Below are 20,941 nucleotides of genomic sequence, written 5' to 3' on the forward strand. Positions count from 1 at the left end.
ACCCAGGCAATCCTTTCTGGCCAGGATACGAACCGAGGCCAATGCACTCGCGAAGCGCCAGACGAGTGCTTTACCACTGCGCGATGAGGACTGTTTTTGTATATGGGGACTGACGTATATGATTGTTAGGGTTACAGAGGCACATAATGAACTCAGGGACTGAAACCCACATGGTACACCACTGTACCATGTTGTCCAGTGGTGTACCATGCAGTACAGTGGTGTACCATGTAGTACAGTGGTGTACCATGCAGTACAGTGGTGTACCATGTAGTACAGTGGTGTACCAAGCAGTACAGTGGTGTACCAAGCAGTACAGTGGTGTACCAAGCAGTACAGTGGTGTACCATGTAGTACAGTGGTGTACCATGCAGTACAGTGGTGTACCATGCAGTACAGTGGTGTACCAAGCAGTACAGTGGTGTACCAAGCAGTACAGTGGTGTACCAAGCAGTACAGTGGTGTACCAAGCAGTACAGTGGTGTACCAAGCAGTACAGTGGTGTACCAAGCAGTACAGTGGTGTATAATTTGGTGGCAACGGATGAGTGATATTTTAGTCACTGTAAAAATGGTCTTCGTTATCACGAGTGTTTATATTCAGCTGTCATACCACCATCACTACCACCACTGCCACTACCAACACCACCACTTCTACCATCACTACCATTACCACCACCACTACTACTACTACCACTACCACCACTCCTATACTACCACCATCACAACTGCCATTCTCCTGTACTATCACCACTACCACTCTTTTGTACTACCACTGTTCTGTACCAAACACCACTATTGTACTACCACCATGAGTACTATCCATGTCTCCACTACCACAATCACCACTACTATCATCACATCTTGTAGATCTGAGGCAAAGTGAAATTGACACCAGTAATTCCATCTATCATCATACTATCATGCAAGAGGAGCCACACATCTATGGATCATCCAATAAAATCAGCAGACTTCTAGATGTTACTACTGCTCGGCTTAGACTCGGTTACAAGTATCTCTGGGAATTCTCATTATCTGCTGATGTAGACCTGACCAAATGTAAACTGTGTCAACAAAATTATTCGCACACCCTCCGTCACTATGTGATGGAGTGCGAAAAGATACGTGAATTTAGAGACAATTCTATAACCAATGTTCCAGCGATGTGTCAATATTTCATTCAAAATGATCTGCTACCAGAAATTTTAGCCAAATATCCCCAGTTTGCTAACTGTAGGTAGTAACTAAGTGATTGTAACCTATCCACCGCTGCCCACTGGATGGGGGGCGGTGTGCAGGACAAACATATAAATTTTGACACTAGCTCTCCACATATGTCAGTTGCTTAATTTAGAACCTGTACTTGAGGTCGATCTCGAACCCATTGTTGATGTGATGACTTATATTGAATTTTGTAACTAGCTCATCAAGATTGTAACTTGCTTAGCTAAATGAATTGTGGGGTTCAGTCCCTGAGCCCATTATGTGCCTCTGTAACCCTTTCCACTACCGCCCACAAGATGGGTATGGGGTGCATAATAAATGAACTAAACTAAACTATCATCACCACTATCCTCTTTGTAGCTTTGCTACCCTAATCTACTTTTTACCTTAGTCTCAATGTTATTAAATCTCAACTTATCTTAACTACATGTTTATATTACATTAGAGTGATGGCGTACGGGTCTACGTTCGATCCCCGTTAGCTCAAATGCTTGAGCATCGCTCCTTTAGTCTGTCCTAATACCCTAGATTTTTATCCTCATTTTTAGTTCCTCATATCTCAGCTTCCTGTCTTAATATATCAGCTCCTTGTTCCCATCCCAGCCGCTCTTGTGCCAGGTAAGTCCACTACTGGCTCACCATAGCCCGTGCTACTGGTTACAGCCCCGCTCCTGTGCCAGGTAAGTCCACTACGGGCTCACCATAGCCCGTGCTACTTGCAACTTTTTGTTCCCAGTAGCTAAATATTAAACAACAGGCTTATCACTCATTCTCAGTCTATGGTATCCAAGCTGCATGAGATCGACCCCCCCCCCCCAAAAAAAAAAGGTATTCGTTTGTTCAGTATGTTGTAAAAGGTGTGTTTTTAGAAATATAAAATAACCTTAATATATTATCAGAATTTGATGCATAATTAGACATGGGTATTTAGTTTCTATTGACAATTATTTGTATGTAAAGAGTAGTTCGTGGACAGCCCGTCCTCAGTAAAGTTTTTTTTTCGTCTTGGTGATTTAAACACGCTATGGCGATAACAGTTTATTAATAAATTTAATTAGTAACTTTAATTAAAAATTATATAAATTTGAAGGTAATAAACATAGGGGAAAGTTTTACCCTGGGTAAAATAACTTTATAACATTAACGTTGTAAGTTAACAATACACCGTACTTGAATTAAAATGACTTGACGTTAACATCGTGATATTAACCTTGTACAGTATATGAAACTTAGCAAGTGTAACAAGGGTAAGTTTAATATTGTGTAACTTCCAGAAAGACTAACAATGGGGGACTTATATTGGTGAAAATGCTACCTTGGGTAAAATAACAATGTAATACATAACATTGGAGTGCCTGGTGGGGGGGGGGGGAGGGGGGCAGCGGAGCCCCCCCCCAAGCTACAGCAGATCACTGGCGCGGCGCCCCCCCCCCCCCCCCCCCCCTTAGGTTTAGCATAAGCAGCAGCCGTCCCACCAAGACGCTATCATGAATTGAAACGGTGTAATAAAAATCGTTTTTTCCTCATATTGATTAATATCATTATACAATAAAATTCGATGTATATTTAGGCGTAGTTAGGCTAGGTTATTCTGGGTGTTTATGTTCTGTTGGCGATTATTTGTGTAGTTCGTGGGTGAAGCATTTACAGCCGTGCGACTTTAGCACAGGTTAGCGACGCTCTGCTCCAGAAAAGTACATTCATAAGTCGTGTATAGATCGTTTTTCATTCATAAACAGGGGAGTTGGCGGCTGGATTAAGAAGCATAAACCTTTGTTGATGAGAACGGGATGATTAACTTGTATTTAGCCATTGTTTATAAGGACGGGCTCATGCGACTCGTTCTCAGTCTTGGAAAGTCTCTGTAACTCGTTCTCAGTCTTGGAAAGTGTCTGTGACTCGTTCTCAGTCTCGTTTTTGGGGTCGGAGCCTGCCGCACTCCCGTTGTTACTCCCAGAGTGACGTGTTGTCCCGGGCTCAGCTTGGGGAAGTGTCTGCTTCTCGGTGACATCTTCAGCCTTGGCGATCGTGACCTTGGGCTTCGGGTCGTTGACCTGCACCAGCATGGCCTTAGCCTGGGACCTGATGGCCCCGGCAGTGGGGAGGCGAGCCACCACCGATCTAGGTACGTAACCTTGCTGGCGATTCTTGATCACCTGCACCGTCCACCAGTCGCGGTTCCTGTAGGAGAGGAAGTAAGAAAACTCATGTATATTTGGTGTGAGGGGGGAAGGGGTGTGCTCTGTCATGGTAGATAAGGGTGGGCTAGGGGGTGTAGCAGTGAGGGTAGATGAGGGGTTAGAGGGAGCCAGCATTGAGGCTAGAGGAGAATGCTTGGTATGAACGCTGGAAACGCGTTTGTTGACAATGCTTTAGATGAGCCAGGAAGACTGCGGTTCTGAAGCCACAGGTTTCAACCTATCCTCCAAAGATAATTGTACTTACAGTAAGGCTTACACGAACCCCGTCCTCATACACAAAGCCCGAAGTCCATTCCATGTACCCGCCAAACCCCCTGTTTATGAATGAAAAACGGTTTACACACGTCTCACAACTGATGACGTCCGAACACTTCCAGACAAGGGCTTCGCTCACGTCCTCTGTTCGAACCACAACGCTGTAAATGCTTCACCCACGTACTATAAATACAAATAATCGCCAACAGAACCTAAAAACCTAACCTAACCAGTGCCTAAATATGCACAATATGCTAATACAAAATAGTATTAATTTATATTTGCGAAAACTCGTATTTTGAATGAACAGCATGTTAAAATAGATGAATACGTCTTTGGGGTCGACCGCTGGATGGACTGGACCTTGTCTGAGGACGGGTTGCCTATAGTGGCAATGAATGTAATGTAGAAAACGTGGATTTGTGCACTTCCACGTTTTATACTATTGATACACTAAAGGGCATAACACAAGCTCAACAACCTAACCAGCATTCTAACGGTTAGAATAAAGATACTATAGCCATCTCTGGGTGTTTAAGCAGCCCGTCTTCTCTCGAGAGTTCACAACGTCACTAAACTGATGTACTAAACTGTCCGAACCTAACGTAACCACGAACAGAAAACGGAACCACATCAATTTTGCGAGCCTCTGAGTTTTAGTACATCAGTTTTTGGCCTTGGAGGATTTATACGTACGTAATGCGATGTACTATTAGAGGAGTCGTATTGTTAGATCAACAAGGGGCCACTTTCGTTGTAACTCATTACACATGATCTCCGTTTGGAATTGGGTTTCTGTTCTGACTTACTAGAGAAAAATGGAAGCTGGTTATTAATTATGGCAGGAAAATACAACAGGGGAAACTTCGAATATATATCCTGTAGTGAACTAAGAACTACCATTGCTAAAGACAGGGTCCGTGAGCTAACATGTTCGACCCAAACTTACTTCTTGTTCAAGAGCAGCAGTTTGTCTCCCTTAGCGACTGAGACTTCACGAGGCGTCCGCTTAACGAACCTTCGAGTGGCTATCAACAGGGCTATCACCGTCTTCACCTCCTTCTCTGCTGTACCTCCTTCCTTCTCTGCTGTACCTCCTTCCTTGTCTGCGGTATCTCCTTCCTTGTCTGCGGTACCTCCTTCCTTGTCTGCGGTACCTCCTTCGTTGCCTTTGCTTTCTGTCAGGTCCTTTTTATTCTCCAGTGTTTCTTCCTCTTTATTTTTATCTCTCTCATTAGTTGCTTGGTCTCCATTTTCTGTCTTTTCTGCAAACAAAGGAACGTAAAATAAAATTAAAAAAAAGAGAGGAGCATAGGGAGAGGATGGAGGGAGGGGGGATTGAGAGAGAGTGGGAAATGTGAGGAAAGGTGGAGGGGGGGACAAGGCTCAGGTCGAAAATAAGAGAAAGGAAGGAGAGGGTGGGAGATGGGAAGAGAAGGAAGACAGTGAAACAAGAGAGGAAGAGGGTGGGGGTTGCCAGAGTAGAAGGGGGGGGGGGGGTAAAGACATCCGGGCTCACCCCAGGAACTCCCCCCCCTAAACCTGCCCTTAATTTACATATAAAGAAACTTTTACAACTAGCATAGACAACGGGAGACATCTCCCGTCACGCAGGGTGCAGTCGCACCTCCACAGATCTCCAGTATCATCTATTGATACTGGTAATGGCTCAAAAGGGCCACCACTTACGGGCTATTCATGCCCGTGCCACCTTTTGGGTGGCTTAATCTTCATCAATCAATCTAGCATTGACAGTAGCGGCCATTATCACTAAGCAAAGAAAAGCTATAACAAGCGGTTTTTCCTAAACATAGAGGCATTAGAACACGCTTTATCCACACAAGCGGAATAAAAGAAGCATTATACAGGGATGAGGGGCTCATATAAACATTATCCACGAATAAAGAGAGGGAGTTACAACAAATATTATCCACGGATATCGAAGAAGAGGCATAATGAACGAGCTTTATTTACAAATTGAAATAGAAAAATATTATCCACACCAGTAATCACTGTCCAGAGAAAAGGAAACATCAACACGTTATCCAGACAAAAGTAGGTTACAATAAGCATTATCCAGAAACACAGGAAGATCACAAGCATTATTAATAGACAGAAAAGGGTAACACGCGGCATTATCCAAAGAGAAAGTGCGAGAAATAACGTACCGTGGTTGAGCTTGGGCTCTCGGCCTCGGCTCAGTTTCGAGCCCATGGTCACACCAGCACCTGTTCTTAAAATATTTATAAAAATGTAAATTGTAGAAATATAAAGAATTGTAACAGCCTACTTTCAGGACACTAGTCAGTCTGGAGGGTAGAAATAGCCTAGGCTACTCCATCCGTATGAGATATATTTTATTGTGTCAATAAATGTACTTGAACTAGTCAGCAAACAATGAAGTCGAGGATCCTAAGTTGTTTGATTCTAGTCTCGATTTGCCAATATGAATAATTTTTTTACATTTTACGGTTCGTCCTAATAAGCAAGGGCCAAATGTTCCTTAAAATCCAGCCGCCAAGCCTCTGTTTAGGAATGAAAATCGATTTTCACAACACTCACAACTGATTGCAATCGATTTTGTTCTTCGTTCTCTTCCTTGTTTGAGTTGCACCTCCATATGAGCTTAACATCTATATGTACACTGGCTGCCTGTCAGTGTACAGCAGCCAGTGTACAAAGCAGCTCCGACAAAATTAATTTATAATATTATTATTTCTTGGTCGGTATAAATCGGTGTTTTCTGAACAATAAACTATGCCCCCATCAACTTCCTAATCAATTTACAACTATGCAGGCAAATGTGGGTGATCTTTTGTTACCTCGTAAGATGAGCTGTGTCGACTACACCCCCAGGAATGGGACGATAGTCCTTGCCTGTGCTGAGAGCGGGCGTCTTGGTGGTCTTGTTCAAGGGGGTTATAGTCTATCAACAGTTACCGCAGACGGTGTCGTGTTGGGCCCAGTAAGCTCCTGGAAGCACCAAGGCAGCGCTGAGACCCACAAACTGACACAGTATAGGAAGCACCAGGAACACACACCCCCCCCCCCATCCTCTTCCCCATCCCCATCCGCAACCCATCCAGGATGTGACCACTGATAGCTGGATATGGAGTGTGTGTACACTCACTAAGATGCATTTGCCTACATTGTTAGCTCCTAAGCCCCGCCTCTCGAGCGTGTTGTAGTTTAGTGCATTTAAAATAAGAAGCTTCAACTTCTTCATTCTCTACTGCATTTCACAGACGATTGTCTTTTGGTTTCCAATCATGTTCCATCGCTCTATTCGTCCTCGCTTTGTACATTGCAGTTGTTTAAACTTGGGTAATTCTACACACACACATATAGACTACAATCGATTTGAGAATGGTCCAGGACGGACCGAAACGTCGTCGTCCCTTCACCTTCTAGTGTGTTGTCTGGTCAACATACTTCAGCCACGTTATTGTGACTCGTCGCCTGCATTGGGTAATTTTACTTTTAATCTTCATTTGTATTATGCCCTCTCTCCTTACGTGAGGGTGACGCCCAGTTCTTTCTACATGTCCTCGTAGGCTGAGATAAAGGTGAAAGTTCCCAGTTGGGGGCAGCAGTGTGGGGGGGGGGGGAGTCTCTACAACATTCTGATGGATATTTTGTGTTTAGTTGTAAAAGGTTATCCAAATGTTCGCCAGCATGGCGCCTGCAGCTATTCTGCTAATGGCTACCCATGCGTTAGGCTTGCGCTTATTATACTCTAATATAATCTGCTGTATGTCAATCAGCAGTCAATCTGCTGTATGGTGTCTATTAATGTTGTTTAAATTACCCATCAAGCTGTCAATGTAATCAGTCAGAGCTTTAATATACCAATGTGCTTTAATATACTTGCTAATTTCTCTCATCTCATTTTTTTTCTTGCAATGTATTTGTTATAATTTTATTAATTCTGCTAGAATTTACCTACTTAAAATTATCTGTTAGATTAAGGACCTGTCCGAAACGCTGCGCGTACTAGTGGCTTTACAAGATTGTAAATACTATGCTATGTATTCTCACAAACCCAATGTACCTTCTTGTACATAAATAAATAAATAAATAAATAAATATTTTTTTTTCCCCCGATTCGAAGAAAAGTTCTTCATTCTCCCAACTACTTGACCTAGTCGGTAGAGCGACGACTTCGCTTCTTGCAGGGTATTCGTTCTTTCCTCGATGGCCCACGTGGTTGGGCTCCTTATAGTGCCTTAACGATACTGGCTTAGCGCTTTTTTTCTGATAATTACTTTATCTTCCTCCTCCATCCTGTGTTGCTCCCGCGACTATCCCAAACTGTGGGGATAGGAGCAGTAGAGAGAAGACTCCTGCAGCGGTACACAGGATGAAGACTTCTTCCTTAATTAGAGAAAGATAAAGAACAGGAAGTAGAAAATACTCAGCCATAATCTAAATGCTGCGTAGAGTTAGTTTAGTTCATTTATTATGCACCCCATACTCATCCTGTGGGCGGTAGTAACCCATTCTCCTGTCCTGGTAGTATTTACAGTAACGATGAGGACCATAGTACATATACCGTCTTACAACGCAATTAGAAAGTAGAAATCGGTACTATTGAATTTGGAGAACCGGAAAAGATTTTCTATTTATGTTGCAAAGGCAAACTAACCTAACCTAACCTTCCTAGGCCTAATACACGATATATGTGGCTTAATATAGTACATATGTGTGCTATACTAGGCCTAGGAATATTTAAGTTTATTTTTTAGCTTAATTTTTTCGGACTATAAAATGAATAGTACAAAATTCTACTATCTAATTGCTTAGTAAGTCAATCTTTGCACATAGTTACAAAAACTACTATATAAACAGGAGGAGGATTTGGCGGTAGTGGAAAGGGCTCAGGGACTGAACCCCAACATTCATTTAGCTACACAATACACCACACACCTGGTGAAGCAGATGTGTGTTGGTACACCACACACCTGGTGAAGCAGATGTGGGTGTTGGTACACCACACACCTGGTGAAGCAGATGTGGGTGTTGGTACACCACACACCTGGTGAAGCAGATGTGTGTGTTGGTACACCACACACCTGGTGAAGCAGATGTGTGTGTTGGTACACCACACACCTGGTGAAGCAGATGTGTGTGTTGGTACACCACACACCTGGTGAAGCAGATGTGGGTGTTGGTACACCACACACCTGGTGAAGCAGATGTGTGTGTTGGTACACCACACACCTGGTGAAGCAGATGTGGGTGTTGGTACACCACACACCTGGTGAAGCAGATGTGGGTGTTGGTACACCACACACCTGGTGAAGCAGATGTAGGTGTTGGTACACCACACACCTGGTGAAGCAGATGTGGGTGTTGGTACACCACACACCTGGTGAAGCACACCAGGGTGTTGCAAAATTAAATTTTCTAAAGTTTCTTTCTATTAATTCTGCTAGAATTTATCTACTTAAAATTACCTGTTAGATTAAGGGTCTGCCCGAAACGCTGCGCGTACTAGTGGCTTTACAAAATTGTAAATACTATGCTATGTATTCTCACAAACCCAATGTGCCTTCTTGTATATAAATAAATAAATAAATAAATAAATTTTTTCGACATCAATCTTTGAGTCATTCACATAAATAATTTATCCTAAAAATGTAAATTCAATTAACATTAAGTTTATGCCTGAAACGCTGTACGCAATTAGCGGCTTTATGAAACGTTCAAATACAGTATCTACCAAGATAACCGCTGTAATCTGATCCACTGTAGTGTATGTCTTAAGGATAAGATAACTCATAAGTATTCAATAAGGTATTCAATTCTGTGATTTGTCTCAACACAGTTTTGGAATTTCATTCTGTCAATTGCCAGGGACTCCATCATGCACTCTTGTGTTAGAGTATCGTAATATATTATCTTAGTGTTAATAGTAAACATTTTGGCGGGCGAGGATGAGAGTGGAGAGCGGGCCGGAGGTCGCATGGTGTACCGCTGTGTTAATGCCAGGTCACGTGCCTGGGGAGGCTGGTAGAATGTCTTATCGCACAAATTCAGTGACTCGATCACAGTAAACACGACGTCGTCATCCACCGGCGTCGTGAGCCACAGACGTCGTGATTCACCGACGTCGTAATCTATGGACGTCGTGCCGTCAAGACCTGAGAACTCTGCCAGTTACGAGACAAACTTGGTCAAACAAATCTCAAGTAACGATGCGCACTTTGCGATGCGCGCGCACGAACACAGCACAAGCGTGAGGATAAACATATTGTTGTGTGAACTAATGTGAACAGGGCAACCATATCTCCACTGTTGTATTTTTAGAGTGGAGTGCGATAGTGTCCCCTCGAGTCCCTGTGAGAGTGACCACCAGTTAAGAGATAATGAAGTGACACGTAATGTTAGTTATATCTCTTGTCAGTCATATCTGATGAGCAGGCAGCCAGCGGTCGCTAACGCTCCTTAATCATCACCTGTTCACCTCCTCCTCCTCCCTCGTCACCTGCGCCCTGCGACTACTCAGCGTGACCTCTCCATCAGCGTCTTAACTATCCAGAGTTACTATCGACAAGCTCCGAGCATTAAGAAGAAACGTCCCAGATTGTGTGGCAGACGGGTGCGTGTCCTGTGTTGTGGCCCACTTCGACTACCACAGTGTTAAGTACGTGTCCTAGTGAGTATTTACTGTGCAAGTAAATACTGTGAGTGACTTTCTCATCAATGTTTATTGTGCAATGATGAGTCGGCCAGTGATCTGTGGAGTAGTTATTGCATTTAATGGGAAATAACCTAAATTGTGAATGTGTATGTGTGTTCGCCTAATTGTGCTTGCGGGGGTTGAGCTTTGGCCCTTTCGTCCCGCCTCTTAACTGTCAATCATTCAACTTATTTCCACCCCCCCCCTCACATACACCCCCCCCTCACATACACCCCCCCCCCCAGGAAGCAGCCCGTAACAGCTGTCTAGCTCTCAGGTACCTATTTACTGCTAAGTGAACAGAGCACCAGGGTGAAAGAAACTCCGCCCGTTTGTTTCCGCCATCTCCGGGGATCGATCCCGGACCACAGGACTACGAATCCCGAGCGCTGTCCACTCAGACTGTCAGGCCCCTGACAGCTGTGATTACCTAAGTGCAGTTACAAGTGTAGCTGTGTGTAAGGAGTTGTATCTGGTATCACACCTGTGTATGTGAACATCTGTTACTCCTTGCACTTCATATACCCTCTTGCTTGGTCATTTACACATTCTAGTTACACTCCGCCCATCTGAAGGTATGTTTCTCCCTCTCTGCCGCCCCCCCCCCTTCTCTCTCTCTCTCTCTCTCTCTCTCTCTCTCTCTCTCTCTCTCTCTCTCTCTGACTCTTACTTCCTGAAACTAGTAAGCTAAACTTAGCCTAGTTACTAAGGGTTACGTTAAACATTGAATGTGAATACTTAGTTATTAATTATGTTGTAAATCTTGGATTCCTCTTTTGTCTCTGTAGCAGTTGTGTGTATTCGAGGTTGGAAGCCAGGCGCTTGGGGCTAGTCTCACTAAACTTTGCAGAGTGATGGCTCTATGGTCGGGAATGGTCATAGGCGGGTCGGGGTTGACTCCCCATTCCCCCCTTTTCCCCCTTTGCATCAAATAGTGAAGTGGTAGGGAAGCTCGAGGAAGGGAACTATCAGGAGAAAGCACCAAGCCATTACGACTATATAGCACTGGGAAGGGGTCAGGATTTGGGATAGGACGGGGGAAAGGAATGGTGCCCAACCACTTGGTGGATGGTCGGGGATTGAACGCCGACCTGCGACGAGACGGTCGCTCAACCGTCCAGCCCAAGTGGGCTGGACGAGTGTAAGGAGTAAGGGTAAAGAAGATAATGAAGGGTAGGTAAGGAAATGAATGAGCATGTCCGTAGCGCAGTGGTAAAGCACGCGCCCGGCGCTTTGACCTGGGTTCGTATCCTGGCCGGCAATGATTGACCACCTTGAAGTTACCTTGAAATGATTTCTTGGCTTAGGGTCCCCGCGACCCGGTCGTCGACCAGCCCTCCTGGAGCCAATTGACTAGGCACCAATCTGTAGCCTCGTTCACCCAACAGTAAATGGGTACCTGGTTGTTAAACGATTTGGCGAGTCGTATTCCAGGGAAAATTAGGATTAAAGACCTGCCCGAAACGCTATGTGTGTACAATAATGTAAGAACTCTTGTATATATAAATAATAATATAATAATAATAATAAAAAACAAGAGAGAAGATGGGAAGGTAATGATGATGATGGGTGTAGATGAGGCATCTGATGATGTGTCCGGGTAGTTAAGATGGTTACAGGGAAGAAGATAGGGTCTTGTGAAGATGTAGCCTCCGGCACCCGAGCAACGCCGGGTACAGGTGGAACTGTACCAGCGTTTTCTGAAAATAAAACACTGATTTTCTTTTTAGTCATATATTTGCGCGTCGCAGGTGGTGTGGAATGTGGACGTGAGGTAATACAGGTATTTTAACAGCTGTGTTTGTGTCTAGATTTTGAAAACAAGTGTTCCTAATGAGAGATTTGTGTGTAACCTTCCTCACACTTTATTACTCCCTGGTGGACGCGGGGAGCTTCCCCTGGGGGCTGCTCCCCCCATGTTCACAGGATGAGTGTACGGTGTACATTGTACTAGAGCTCACGGAGTATGGACGCACAATGAACTACTCGGTGTATGTGTTAACGAGCACCCATCAAGCACGGAAAGGTAGAGGTGTGTGTGTGTGTGTGTGTGTGTGTGTGTGTGTGTGTGTGTGTGTGTGTGTGTGTGTGTGTGTGTGTGTTGGGGATGGGACATCTGTGTCAATATCTGTAGCTGTACCAGCTGGTGTCCTTACACTCTCTATACCCCCCCTCCCCCTCCACACGACACCCTCCTAGATTATTTGCTAATTTTCACCACGTTCGCCACACCGAGAGGTTCGTCTCCCCTCGGTGTCTGTATCAGTCTCCCCTCTTCCCCACAAACACACCTGGAGACACCTGGAGAATGAATGGATTCTCCAGAATGTTGGATTTCTTGTTGGATTTTTTTTTTGTTTATTTTTTTTTATGCAAGCCAATGACAGTTGCTCTTGTGAATACACGAGTGCTGGCGGCACGTGTTGACGCCACTCCCTTCCTAATGGGTCTCCTATCAACAACATTGGCCAGTCTGCTGCTGTTGTCAATCTTGTGTAAATATCTCGCCTGTTCATATTCTAACGGATCATTAGAGCGTTTATAGTGAGGTATATAAGCGGGAGCCAACATGTAAGATGCTGCATACAATTAGGTTAGGTGAAGTTTAGTTAATTAATTTGTGTCTAGTGAACAGCGAGATCCTCGATAATCAGTGTTATTAGCAACACACATTGCGGGGAAAAGGTTTAGATTAATTTACTAAAGCTACCCACTAACAACACAGTGACAGATCATTTTCTGTAACACTCGTATGTTACCCGTTTTCAATGAGAAACTTGGCACGATTCCTGAGAGGGAGACTCGCCTGTATTGATTGTCTTCTCAGTAACCACGAGGCCTCCTTGGCCCTCACACACACACACACACGTAAACACGCGGACGCTGCTTGACGTAACTGCTCCTCCACTCGCGTCACCGTTGCTCACGAAATCTCGATTCGAAATTCACACCAGCCAGAAATGCACAGTTTATGGGTGGGCTATGAAAAGGAGACGAATACAGCGATGATCTCTTGTAGAACACGGGCATTCTAAAGGGAGGATGAGGTAGCGATGGCGGTGCCAAGGGGGTGCCACATACTGACGCTGGCGACGTAGGCCCGTGTGACAGATCCTGCCCCATCAGGTAGGTCCAGTGTACACCTGTTCTTCATAGCACGTGCAAAGCACGTACCGTACGCGGCACGTACATACCACGATCAGTGATTTAATCCACTGATCGCGTTCAGTAATAACAACAATAATAATAAATATATTATAAAACTACAGTGATTACACAGTAGGTACTGTATTTGTTGAACAAATACAACGATACTGTAATACAATGAATTCATCATTAGTACGATAATTCTGCCCGAAACGCTTTGCGTAATAGTGGCTTTAGGCATTGTATGTACTAGCTCTATCTATGAATCTATCAATTTTGTATAACCTCTTGTATGTATGTACTTTACCTGAATAAACTTTTATTTATTTATTTATTTATTATAATCCGCGTGCAATGCTATTCTGGGCCTTGGAGCACCGTGCCCTTTTTGTGATAATTCGGCTGATTATATAATGTGTGAAATTTATTTATATCTGTAATGTTAGTTTGATGAGCTGTGATCTTCCTGGTGTATTTATAAAAAATGATGTAACTAGTTCGTCAGGTCTTGCATAGCTAAATGTATTATGGGGTACCGTTCCTGAACCAATTATGTGCCTCTGTAGTTTTTGTCACTACCGCCCACAGGATGGGTATGGGGTTCACTACCGCCCACAGGATGGGTATGGGGTTCACTACAGCTTACTGGATGGGTATGGGGTCCACTACCCCCCACAGGATGGGTATAGGGGTTCAGAGGAGTGAATTAGCTTTGCTTGAATATTTATCTGAGGGGCTCCCAGCCTCGATAGGGACACGAACCTGGCGCCTTGATTGTGGCCCCCGTTACCACTGAAGATTCGTTCCAGCTGAACTTTGAATTCAATTATTTTGTTTATCTTCTGGGATGAAAATAGTCTGTTTTGTGCCTGAAATTCTGGCTTGTTGAGCTTGAAGCTGTTGCCTCCGTGTTGGTGTTCTATTGAAACTTTTTCAATGAAGCGACGTAGAAGAAAAATAAAATTCTCCGGAACAATGAAGGGTTCCGTTGTCAAGCCACCGGCTTTCTGTCCCCGTCAAAGCCACTATAGAGTATGCGGCCCCTTAGGTAAATGACTTTCAATATTTTTTAGGATTTTAATGGTCTTTAATACGAGCCTTGTCGTGCCTGATGCATGGTTACGTTGGTTCCCCACCGTCGTCTTTCCTGGTATACGAATTGACTTGGTTCTGGTTAGGTTGTCTTTGCAACATAAATACAAAACCTTACCTTATCATTCAAGCTGGTAATTTCCTTATCTTGCTGGGAAATACTTTCTTTTTAAAGTATGGAACTCAATCTTGAGACATTTATTTTCTTATTCTAATTTAATTATTTTTTCGTCATAATTCTTTAGCAAGTCGTAAATAATCACTAACCTACCAAGAAAACCACTTTTCATTGTATTTTGTGCTGAGAATACTTTGAAATATTCATTTGTTGGCGTGATGGCGGCCATCTTTGTTGTTGACGTGCTTCTGTTTTGAAATATTAAGTTTACCTATCCTGATTTCTAACTCACTTTTGCTTATTTCTTATATCATAGTTACTTTTCAAAGTCCCAATATCTTCATATGTCATGGGGCACCAGTCACGGTTCTCAACCTGTTCTACAATACTTAGGCAACTGAATTTTCCTGGAAGCTGTTGCAGTTAATGTCCTGCCTTCTGGTGTGTGTGTGTCATTAAAATGAGAAAAGACCTCATAGCATTTCTACCAGCTTCGCATCACATGTTACTGAACAATTTACAAGATGGAAATAACCCGCAGAGGCACACGGGGAGTCACCAAGACCTACTAATTGTGTTGTCTTCCTGCGGCAGCGGCAGGATGGGGTTGACGGTGCTGGTGACGGGCGGGGCCGGCTTCGTAGGGTCGCACACGCTGGTGGAGCTGCTGGAGGCTGGCCACCAGGTGGTGGTGGTGGACAACTGCTGCAACAGTGCCGGAGCCGACCATCCAGGGAAGCTGCCGCCCGCTCTTGCTCGAGTCTCAGCCATAACCGGCAAGACCATCGCTGCCTTCTACATGGTTTCCCTCCTGGACCGCGCCGCGCTCGGCAGAGTCTTCGCGCAGGTAAGTCGGCCAGGAGGCTGTGACACGCCTGCTGTCACCCCGTTTTCAAAACAATGACAATTCATCCCCCCCCCCTCAAGCCTAACACCTAGTTCATAACCTCACTGTTCACCTTCAGCACCAGGTGGACGTGGTGATTCACTTCGCAGCCCTGAAGGCTGTTGGTGAGTCCGTGAAGAAGCCGCTGGAGTACTACACCAACAACGTCGCTGGCACCATCACCCTCCTGGAGGTGAGTCACGGGTTGTGGGGGGAGAGAGGGTGAGTGGTTGAAGGAGCCTCCACAATTTAAATGAACAAATCCACAAGGGCCGTGACGAGGATTCGAACCTGCGTCCGGGAGTATCCCAGACACTGCCTTAATCTACGGCATTCTTGGTGATATTTAGCGCCCTCTGATTATTTCGCACTTTGATGGTGCTACATAGCCTTCCCGGTTTGGTGCCTTCTTTTGATAATTACCTTACCTGCCTTAATCTACTGAGCTACTGAGCTCCACAATTTACTAGGAGCCTTACCATTGATCTAGGAGTTTGTGTGTGTGTATACAAGGCTGGAGCCGTCCATGATGCCTGCAGGTGATGCGTGAGGCGGGAGTGAAGAAGGTGGTGTACTCGTCGTCAGCCACAGTGTACGGGACGCCGCAGTACCTGCCCACGGACGAGCGTCACCCCACCGGCGTCGGGCTCACAAACACCTACGGACGCACCAAGCACATGTGTGAGCACATTATGAAGGATCTGGCAGCCGCGGACAAGGTAACTGCTGACGAGGAAGTGTTGTGGGTTTATGACTAACAAAGTGCCGTGTACCCAGACGTCATTACTGACTCTCCTGCGATATTGCAGGAGTGTCTGGCAGCGCTCCCGAGTGTTACTATCCTGCAACATTGCAGGAGTGGCGGGTGGTGGTCCTGCGGTACTTCAACCCGGTAGGGGCCCACGAGTCGGGAAGGATCGGGGAGGATCCTAGAGGGACGCCCAACAACCTCCTCCCTTACATCGCCCAGGTCGCCGTCGGGAAGAGGGAACACCTTTATGTCTACGGTGACGACTACGACACTCCCGACGGTACAGGTACTGTACACACACCTGCACCGTGTCTACACCAGTACACCTGTACCGTGTCTACACCAGTACACCTGTACCGTGTCTACACCAGTACACCTGTACCGTGTCTACACCAGTACACCTGTACCGTGTCTACACCAGTACACCTGTACCGTGTCTACACCAGTACACCTGTACCGTGTCTACACCAGTACACCTGTACCGTGTCTACACCAGCTGAAGCATCCTGTGAGGGGTAGGAACTGGACACATCGAGTGTTACAGTGTTGTAGGTGGATGTTGAAGATGTGTAGTATCTCTCAAGCATCTGTACTGAATCACTCTTGGAGTTAGACTGATGATTACCAATCGATCAATCAATCAGTCAAAGATTAAGCAACCCAAATGTTGCACGGGCATGAATAGCCCATAAAATGACGATTAGTTGTTGCTGTTTTAGATACAGCTACTGGGAACAACAAGTTCCAAGTAGCAGGGGTGATGGTGAGCCCCTAATGGACTTACCTGGCACAGGAGCGGGTCTGTAATGCTATCTAGTTATATCCAACTTCCATGTATTGATTGATTGATGACGATTAAGCCACTTAAGAGGTAGCACAGGCATGAATAGCCCGTAATATCGACTGTATTCGCTATGGACTGCTTATATAACCAGTCCACATCTCGTCTAACCATCGCCTAGCAGGTTTGCTAGATCATCACTAGGTTTTGGATCCTGCTCGTTTAAGTCAACTTTCCGATATATGACTCCTGAGAACACATGTCATCGTGTGTAGGTAACCCTCTACATTATGTCATTATGGTATGGCTAGAACAATTGATACTAACAATGTTATGATAAACAGGTATATTAGATTAAGCCAAGAGTGGTGATCAAGTGTGTGGATGACTAATATAAGTGTGTCGTCGACCAGGTGTGCGGGATTACATCCACGTGATGGATCTGGCACGGGGCCACGTGGCAGCTCTGGAGAAACTCTGCAGCCAGGAGTTCCATGGAGCAGCTGCCTATAACCTGGGCACTGGCACTGGCGTCTCAGTTCTCCAGATGGTCGAAGCCTTCGCCAGGTAAACACTCTCTCGTCATCTTAAGTGAAAGGGAAATATGTGAGAAGGACTTGACGCTGTATATTTGAGGCAGGTGAGAAAAGTGAGCCGTACAAGAGATATGAAATGAGAAATGAGGCAGATATGAGGGATAGGGAGGAATGAAGGTGTGAGAGGAAGGGAGGGATGCAGGTGAGGAGGGTAGACTGCAATGTCTTCCTCTCCTCTCCAAATCTTCTGGTGGTTTGCAATGATGGAGGGAATGTCAAAGGCCCAAGACTTTTCAACACTTTCCCCCTACTTTAAAGATACATAATCGGCCAACCTCTTGCAGACTTCAAAATAGAACTTGACAAGCACCTTTAAAGGATACTTGATGAACCAGGCTGTGACTCGTATGTCAGGCTGCGAGCGGCCTGGTCAGACTGGGCCGTAGGGACATTGATCCTCGAAATCATCAACAGGTAGGTAGTTGTGCAAGGGAAGAGCTTGATGAGCCAAACACGACACAAGTCCCAGACACTGGTATACCAGATATTAAAGACTGAACTGCACCGTGATAAATGTAAATGCCCGAATGTATATATTATATAATAAATGTATATGCCCGAAACGCTTTGCGTAATAGTGGCTTTAGGCATTGTATGTACTAGCTCTACCTATAAGTCAACCAATCTTTGTAAAAATTTATTGTATGTATGTACCTTACCTAAATAAACATTTTTTTTTTTTTTTTTTTAAACAATGATTCAGACGTGAGCCAAGAGAGCAACATATTTGAGCTGGGACATTGTGAGCTGGGAGAGTAACACGTGTGAGCTGAGAGAGTGACATGTACCTTCCTCCCCCTCCTCCCTACAGGGCCAGCCAGAGAAAGGTGCCATACAAGGTTGTGGGTCGACGTGAGGGCGATGTAGCCACCATGGTGGCCAGCTGCACTTTGGCCCAAGACCAGCTAGGATGGACGGCCACCCGTGACCTGCACCAGATGTGTACGTCCATACCTGCTTCTACTCGACTTCCTACTTTATACTTGCTCCTTCCACATCTGTTCATCAGTGTGTTCTTCCACACCTGTTCCACTGTATGTTTTCCTTAACTCATGGTCCTGCACATATGCCTCCCTCCACACCTGGTTCAAATTACTTCCCTCCACACCTCCCTCTCCAACACCCCGTCCCCTCCCCCTCCTCAGCACTCTCCAAACTACTCTCAAGACCCCAACTTAAGTTAATACTTTGAAAATACTTGAGCAACTCTCCAACTCTCTCCGATGTAAACTTCTTTGTCACCCGTTATGTTGGTGGTTTGTATTTATTTTCCCCGTCTCATAGGATCTTAAGTTCATCTTAGTGAAACACCTCAGTCCTACTGTAAGTGTAAAATAAACTTTAACACCCTCGCCCCGCGCTTCGCAAGCGATTTGGCCTGGGTTTACATCCTGGCCGGGGTGGATGGAATAGGTGCCAGTCCTTAGCTGTAGCCTCTGTTCACCCAGCAGTGAATGGGTACCTGGTTGTTAAACAATTTGACAGGTTGTATTTCAGGGAAAAATATTGAGATTAAGGACCTGCCCGGAACGCTATGTGTGTTAGTGGCTTTAAAAGAATGTAAGAACTCTTGTATATATATAAATAAACAAAAAAATATAAAAATAATTTAGACATTAGAGGGGAAAGCATAGGTAAGCCTTAACCCTTAAAATGCGCAGTTATTTCTGGCATTGTTTACAAAAATAATAAAAAATCATATTTTTCTTCCACCAGGTGTGGATGCTTGGAGGTGGCAGAGTCAGAACCCCAATGGCTATGAGTAGTAGCAGGTGTGGAAGCAGGTGTGGCAGTGGCATCATCAGTGACTGTACTACACTGTGATGCCTACAGCTGACACCCGCATCAGCTGTACAGGAACGACTTCAACATAACACCCATCAGCTGATCAAACTACAATGTCAACTGTACAATGACAGTGTTGCTGTGATCACTGTACAATGATAGCCCTACCTTGCGGTTACCTTGCGACGATTTCGGGGCTTAGCGTCCCCGCGGCCCGGTCCTCGACCAGGCCTCCTGTGATATAATGACAGTACTACTCTGACAACTGTGCAATGATAGCACTATGGAGACAAATGTTCAGTGACAGTGTTGTGGAGACAATGACAGCGCTGCTGTGACAGCTATACAGTACAATGACAGTTGAACAGTACAATGACAGCTGAACAGTACAATGACAGCTGAACAGTACAATGACAGCTGAACAGTACACTGACAGCTGAACAGTACAATGGCAGCTGAACAGTACAATGACAGCTGAACAGTACAATGACAACACTGCTCTGACAACTGTACAGTACAATGACAACTGAACAGTACAATGACGACGCTACTGTGACAACTACACAATACAATGACAACACTGCCGTGACTAAACAATGAGTGATATGATGCAGCGGCTAAACATCAACAATGGTACAGGTGCCTGGGAGTGTGTCGCACATGTTATCCTATATACATATATATTTGTAATATAAAAGTCTACAATAGTGTGTCTTTTATTTCTCTACCTACCAGAGCGCCCTTACATCCACAGAATGGGTATTGGGTTCAATACTACCAGCACATGTACTCTGTACTCCCCCTACATGTACTCTGTACCGCTCTGTATCACCACATGTACTCTGTACTCCCACATGTACTCTGTACTCCCCCTACATGTACTCTGTACCGCTCTGTATCACCACATGTACTCTGTACTCCCACATGTACTCTGTACTCCCCCTACATGTACTCTGTACCGCTCTGTATCACCACATGTACTCTGTACTCCCACATGTACTCTGCACCTCAAACAGTCGATGGGTATTGGGTAATATGTGGAAAATTATTGATAATTACCAAAGCAATTTATTTATTATACAGTTCGTGCATTTCTGGCAATGGTCAGTAATTCGACCTTGTGGGACTGAGCACAGAGGACAGGACGGAGACCTTGTGGGACTGAGCACAGAGGACAGGACGGAGACCTTGTGGGACTGAGCACAGAGGACAGGACGGAGACCTTGTGGGACTGAGCACAGAGGACAGGACGGAGACCTTGTGGGACTGAGCACAGAGGACAGGACGGAGACCTTGTGGGACTGAGCACAGAGGACAGGACGGAGACCTTGTGGGACTGAGCACATAAACCTTGTGGGACTGAGCACAGAGACACCTGGACGTTAATAGTTATTATAAAGCATAAATTTTCACTCTTCAATAAG

The 20,941-nt window shown here is 45.0% G+C and overlaps 2 protein-coding genes across 3 annotated transcripts; one reads left to right on the plus strand and one right to left on the minus strand.

The window, feature by feature from the left end:
- Positions 1–2,248: 2,248 nt before the first annotated feature.
- Positions 2,249–9,940, minus strand: LOC123747105 (tyrosine-protein kinase Fyn). Its single transcript, XM_069317316.1, has 5 exons — positions 9,885–9,940; positions 7,945–8,053; positions 5,848–5,912; positions 4,629–4,944; positions 2,249–3,404 (listed from the first exon to the last, which is right to left on the minus strand). The coding sequence occupies exons 3-5, from the start codon at positions 5,891–5,893 to the stop codon at positions 3,029–3,031; spliced, it is 738 nt and encodes a 245-aa protein (XP_069173417.1). The 5' UTR covers positions 5,894–5,912; positions 7,945–8,053; positions 9,885–9,940; the 3' UTR covers positions 2,249–3,028.
- Positions 9,941–10,051: 111 nt separating this feature from the next.
- On the plus strand, positions 10,052–20,224 carry Gale (UDP-galactose 4'-epimerase). 2 transcript variants are annotated; one of them, XM_045729137.2, is made up of 8 exons: positions 10,052–10,325; positions 15,313–15,565; positions 15,684–15,797; positions 16,144–16,323; positions 16,461–16,641; positions 17,550–17,703; positions 18,544–18,674; positions 19,449–20,224. In XM_045729137.2, exons 2-8 carry the CDS (start codon positions 15,320–15,322, stop codon positions 19,496–19,498), a joined length of 1,056 nt encoding a protein of 351 aa, XP_045585093.1. In that variant the 5' UTR covers positions 10,052–10,325; positions 15,313–15,319; the 3' UTR covers positions 19,499–20,224. The 2 variants fall into 2 exon arrangements, with proteins under 2 accessions (XP_045585093.1, XP_045585094.1); XM_045729138.2 differs by lacking the exon at positions 10,052–10,325 and adding an exon at positions 13,212–13,487.
- Positions 20,225–20,941: the final 717 nt, after the last annotated feature.

Source organism: Procambarus clarkii, chromosome 87 (genome assembly GCF_040958095.1).
Source record: "Procambarus clarkii isolate CNS0578487 chromosome 87, FALCON_Pclarkii_2.0, whole genome shotgun sequence".
Classification (NCBI taxonomy): domain Eukaryota; kingdom Metazoa; phylum Arthropoda; class Malacostraca; order Decapoda; family Cambaridae; genus Procambarus; species Procambarus clarkii.